Source organism: Corapipo altera, unplaced genomic scaffold (assembly GCF_003945725.1).
Source record: "Corapipo altera isolate COAL_440 unplaced genomic scaffold, ASM394572v1 64, whole genome shotgun sequence".
NCBI lineage: Eukaryota > Metazoa > Chordata > Aves > Passeriformes > Pipridae > Corapipo > Corapipo altera.
In genome coordinates this window covers 7,314,313-7,319,849 of record NW_020884893.1, presented here as the reverse complement: position 1 = coordinate 7,319,849, position 5,537 = coordinate 7,314,313, and the positions used below count along the sequence as shown (strand labels likewise).

General features: G+C 45.1%; 1 protein-coding gene across 1 annotated transcript; it reads left to right on the top strand.

The window, feature by feature from the left end:
* The first annotated feature begins 1,232 nt into the window (after positions 1-1,232).
* Positions 1,233-5,160, top strand: RPS21 (ribosomal protein S21). Its single transcript, XM_027646001.1, has 6 exons — positions 1,233-1,343; positions 1,768-1,855; positions 2,884-2,947; positions 3,965-4,036; positions 4,858-4,913; positions 5,098-5,160. Exons 2-6 carry the CDS (start codon positions 1,806-1,808, stop codon positions 5,105-5,107), a joined length of 252 nt encoding a protein of 83 aa, XP_027501802.1. The 5' UTR covers positions 1,233-1,343; positions 1,768-1,805; the 3' UTR covers positions 5,108-5,160.
* The last annotated feature ends 377 nt before the right edge of the window (positions 5,161-5,537 follow it).

The following is a 5,537-nucleotide window of genomic DNA, read 5'->3' as shown; positions in this document are numbered from 1 at the left end:
CGTACATGTTTTGTAACCAAATGTCTCGTTCTGGAATCACAGAATGGTTGGGGTTGGAAGGGACCTCTGGAGATCATGCAGTCCATCCACCTGGAGTAGGTGCCACAGGAACGTGTCCAGGTGGGTTTGGAATGCCTCCAGAGAGAGAGACTCCACGACCTCCCTGGGCAGCTGTTCTAGGGCTCTGCCACCCTTGGTGTAAAGGAGTTCTTCCTCATGTAGTGGTGGAGCTTCCTGTGGTTTTGTTTATAGCCATTGCTCTTCATCCTGTCACTGGGCACCTCTGAAAAGAGTCTGGTACCATAGAATCAATAATGTTAAGAGAGTCATGGACATGCCATGCCATGCCATGGACAGGGACACCTCCCACTAGACCAGGTTGCTTATCCAACCTGCCCTTGGGGCATCCATAACCTCCCTGGGGAACCTGTTCCAGTGCCTCACCACCATCACAGGGAAGAATTTCTTCCTAATATCTAACCTAAATTTCCCCTCTTTCACTTTGTACTCATTAATTTTGTACCCGTTAATCCTTGTCCCATCACTACCATCCTCTTCACAGGTGCCTTGGAGATATTTATATGCACTAATGAGATGCCCTATCCATCTTCTCCAGACTAAGCAGGCCCAGCTCCTGCAGTCTCTCCTAAGAGAGATCATCACTGTGGCACCCACTGGACCCTCTCTGGAAGCCCACAGGTGTGATGGCTTCCAATGAAAAAGGCATAGAAACTACAGTCTTATAAATTACCTTGATTGCTGCATCTTTTGCATTTTAGAAAAAAAAAAAATTCTGTTTTTTGAAGGCCTGCATGATGCTACCAAGTAAAAGTTTCCTTTAAATGTACTTAAAACTGCATTTTAATTTTCTAAGTACTGAAAGTTTAAACTGTTACTGCCTAGATTTCTTGAGCAGTCTTCCATGAGGGGCCCGGGAGTGGTTTGGCCACGGGATTACAGAATAGTTCGGGCTGGAAGGGACCTCTGGGGATCACCCAGTCCACCCCCCCTGCCATGGCAGGGTCCCCTGGCGCGGGTGCCACGGGAACGCACCCACGCGGGTTGGGAAGGTCTCCTGACAGTCCCCGCAGGTACGTGGCGCTGTGACCCCGGGGAGGGGGAACGGGACAAAGACACCCCCCCCACCCCGCTCCCTGATCCCCAGCCGGGGGGACACAGCCCGAGCGGCCCGGGGGTCAGTGTTCGCACAGCCCATCCCCGCGGGGCCGGTGCCCGCTCCCGATGGCGGTGCCGCCAGGGGCGGAGCGGGAAGCGCTCCGGCGCCGTTCGCGTGTTTCCGTGTCCGGCCCCGCCCGTCCCTTTCCGCCCCGGCCGCGCGCGAGGTGGGAGCGATGGCGGCGCCCGCTCCGGGACCGGGGGCTCCGAGGGGCTCGGGGGGGGCTTTGAGGGGGCTCTGCTCGCGGTGTCCGGGCTCCGGGGCGCGGCCCGGGAGTCCAGCCGGGTTCCGGCACCACCTCACCGCTTCCCCAGGAGAGGCGGCCCCGCTCTCTGTGACCGGGGACGGCACCCGAGGGAGCGGCTGGAGCTGGGTTGGGGGGGTTGGGTTGGGTATCGGGAAAAGGTCCTTCCCCCAGAGGGTGGTCGGGCACTGAACAGGCTCCCCAGGGCCAAGGCTGACAGAGCTCAGGGAGCGTTTCGCTCTCGGGCACATGGTGGGAGTGTTGGAGTGTCTGTGCAGGGCCAGGGCTTGGACCGGGCGGTCCTTGTGTGTCCCTTCCAGCTCAGGATATTCCATGATTTTTCCAGGTATTGCTGCTTAGTGCCTCAGCGGGGATCCCGACGAGATGCAGAACGACGCCGGGGAGTTCGTGGACCTTTATGTTCCTCGGAAATGGTGAGCGGGGCCCGCGAGGGGCCGGGGCTGGGAATGGACCCCAGGCGGGTGCAGCCTCTGCAAAGAGGCTTCTTGTAGCAGCGAGTATAGAGGGTGGTGGGGAATGTTTGCTATCAGTTTCTGTATTTTTAAGAACCTTATGTAAAGTACGTGAAGCAAAGACTAAAGTTGAGAACGCTCTGCATCTCCTGTTCCAAAACTGCCAGCCGTGATTAGGGTGGTGGTGACAGCACATGGAATCACAAAATGGTTTGGGCTGGAAGGGACCTTAAAGCTCATCTCATTCCAACCCCCTGCCATGGGCAGCAACACCTTCCACTAGCCCAGGTTGCTCCAAGCCCTGTCCAACCTGGCCTTGAACACTTCCAGGGATGGGCAGCCACAGCTTCTCTGGGCAACCTGTGCCAGGGCCTCACCACCCTCACAGGGAAGAATTTCTTCCTAAAATGTTTCACATCAGAAGTAAATGTGTGTGTTTGTAGCACACAGGTGTTGCTGTGGTAGTGAACCTGTTAAATAATCACATATCTCAATAGCACATCGTAAGTATAGTTTTGGTATTGTAGTAAATGGACAGTAGGAAGCTTTTTAAAAGTGTGTGTATGTTAAAAAATATTACAAATAAACCATTTATATGTACTTTATTATATTTAAGTCAAATATTATTTACTACCTGAAATTTCTGAGAGTTTGCAGCTTGAGTGTCTTTGACAGCTGTGATGGCTTCAAATGAAAAAGGCATAGAAACTACAGTTTTATGAATTACCTTGATTGCTGCATCTTTTGCATTTTAGCAAGAAAAAAAAATTGTGTGTTTTGAAGGCCTGCATGATGCTACCAAGTAAAAGTTTCCTTTAAATGTACTTAAAACTGCATTTTAATTTTCTAAATACTGAAAGTTTAAACTGTTACTGCCTAAATTTCTTGAGCAGTTTTAATTTGCCTGTAGCCTTGGCTTTAGTAGCTTTTTTTGTCATTGTTACTGTCTGTTTTCTTTTTGTTTAAATATATCTTGTTTTATTCCTCAGCTCTGCTAGCAACCGAATCATTGGTGCCAAGGATCATGCTTCCATTCAGATAAATATTTCTGAGGTAAGTTTCTTAACAGAAGTACATCATGAGAGAGCTACACCTTTAAAACTTCTGCTAGAAGTTGAGAAATAAAACAGCATGTGATGCATCTCAAATAATTCACTAAAGCAAGCCACAGTAGACCTTGACTCCTGCAGGTTCCCAGTTAATGCACGTGGGCCCTGGTTGATTTAAGCTCCTTTTAGCATGATTTGGGGTTTTTTTCCCGTTTGTTCATTGCTTTTCACCTTTCAGGATTTCTGTAGACACAGTGTTCCTGTAGCTCATGAGCTATAGAGCTTGATTTAGTTCTTGAATAGGAGACCACAAGGCCACGTTCCCATTTTTTTTAAACATCTGAGTCTCTTGTGTTAGCTGAATTTAAAAAGTGCTCTGTTTGTGATTTCCTGTAAATGTTAAGGCAAGTACTTCATTCCTTCAGTGATCCCTATTTCTTGTTTTCAAAGGATCGGAGATGAGCAGAATGTGGAAACAAACCCACCTGGTATTATAGGGTTCACCACACTGTTTAATTTCATGATTTATATTGTTTAGTCTTTTTTCCTGTTAACTTTCTCAGCAGCTGGAGAAAGTGAGACAATTTATGTGTCTCAACTTGGGCATTTTCCTAACTATGTAACAAGTCTGTCCCCTTCCCCCCTTCGGTTCAATTTTCCAGGATACTGACCTTAGTTAAAAGAAACATGAAAAAAAAATTGTAAAAGTAGGAAAAATCCACAAGCAGACTTTACACTGAACTTTGTACAGAACTCAAATTTTTTTTTTCTTTTAGCTGCCACTTCTTGTTACTCTGTGTGATCCACTAAATTTTATAGCTGCACTGTGGAATTAACTATAAATTTGCTGTGCAAAGATAATCTGTAGTTGACCTCCTAACTTCAGCATTCGCCCGGAGTTTCTGTAGTTTACTTGCTCAACACTGCAAGTGTTTTTCTGCAGTTTTTAACTTTGCAAGTGTGATGTAAGAGAGTAAAACCTTATAAGAATCTGTGTGCAGTAACTTGGCTGTAATTACAGGTTGACAAGGTGACAGGCAGAGTGAACGGCCAGTTCAAGACTTACGCCATTTGTGGCCCAATCCGGAGGATGGTGAGTGCTTTCCTCACCTACAAAATCATTCTGCTTCCTTACATGTTGATTAGTAATTAATGAAATGTATATTTGGCCCTGAAAACACAGTGTACCTTCAGCTCATTCTCAAGCAAGAACTTTTGTGGGGGTAGTGGAAGACAAGAGGGAAATGTGAACAAATTCATAGAATCCCACAACGGTTGGGGATTGGAAGGGACCTTAAAGATCATTCAGTCTGAACCCCTTCCACTAGACCAGGGTGCTCAGGGCTCCATCCAACCTGGCCTTGGACACTTCCAGGGACTGGGGAACCACAGCTTCTTTGGGCAACCTGTGCCAGTGCCTCAGTTTAAGTTGGAATTATCAGTTTCTTCTGGGTTCTTGTTTGTTTGTTTTCTTAATACTTTGGTTTGTAGAATTATGTATGTTTATTTTTTTTAAGTCATTGAAGGATGAAAGTGATTTCTTTTAAGAATGTACCAAGACACTGAATATCTGGCTTTTATCTGTTGTTTACAATTATTTGAGAGAATACTACAATGACTTCAACTTGTTAAACGTGATGTGAAGCTTCTTAGAGTTCATCACAAGTCCACTTACCCAAAAGTATTATCTTGTAAATGTAAATGTGTATTTTATCAAGTTAAAACTGTTTCTTATCCTTAAGGATGACAAAGAATTAACAGTTTATTTTGAAAACACTAATCTGTAAAATGTAAGGATCTGTGGAAGGATTGTGCATTTCCCTGCCAGCATGAACTGCTGCAGCTGCCTCTCTTTTCAATGTGTGTCAGCAATTATTTGGACACTTCAGAATATTTTTATTTTGTTTCTTAAAGGGTGAATCAGACGACTCCATTCTGCGCCTGGCAAAAAATGATGGGATTGTTTCCAAGTACGTGTGTTTATCTTATCCTCTAACTCTTGCAGGGGTAACTTCCATACCCAAATCCAGCTTTTAGGATGACAGTGTGTAGGTTGTATTTATAGGAGGATTACACAGTTGCTCAAAAATATTTACTTGGAGCTGTTGAAGCAAAGTGGTTTGTAATAACAATGTTTATTTCGTTTTCTTCTAGGAACTTCTAACTGAAGAAACTTCGGTATGGGACATGTGATGTGAAATAAACAGTTCAAACCTACATTGTGCTGTGTCTTTTGTTCGATTCCTAAACATCAGTGGATTTATTATGGTTAATCTTAAGAGACTTAGAGATGTGTCTTAAAAAATATACAGATTCTGATTGTGAATTCTTAAAATAAATCAGCTTGTAAGGCAATGCCAGAGTTGAAATTCAAGAATTTCCACTTCACTCTTTGATTCACTGTCATCTTTCTTTTCCAGAGTTAATAAGTTTTGCAGTTGTAGCCCAAGTGGTTTTTTGATCTGTAGTAGAGCATTTCAGCTTGCTGCTTTTTCAGTGGAAAAACTGAGGGTATTCTTCTCGTTTTGTTATCTCATTTTGTTTGGTGGGCTTTCCCCCCTAGAGGGTCATAATATTTATCTGCCATTGACACA

Bases quoted from the DNA above. Each gene is read 5' to 3' on its own strand.
- RPS21 (XM_027646001.1), top strand. From the start codon at position 1,806: ATGCAGAACGACGCCGGGGAGTTCGTGGACCTTTATGTTCCTCGGAAA. The intron at 1,856-2,883 runs GTGAGCGGGGCC...TTTATTCCTCAG, and splicing joins CTTTATGTTCCTCGGAAATG to CTCTGCTAGCAACCGAATCA. The intron at 2,948-3,964 runs GTAAGTTTCTTA...CTGTAATTACAG, and splicing joins TTCAGATAAATATTTCTGAG to GTTGACAAGGTGACAGGCAG.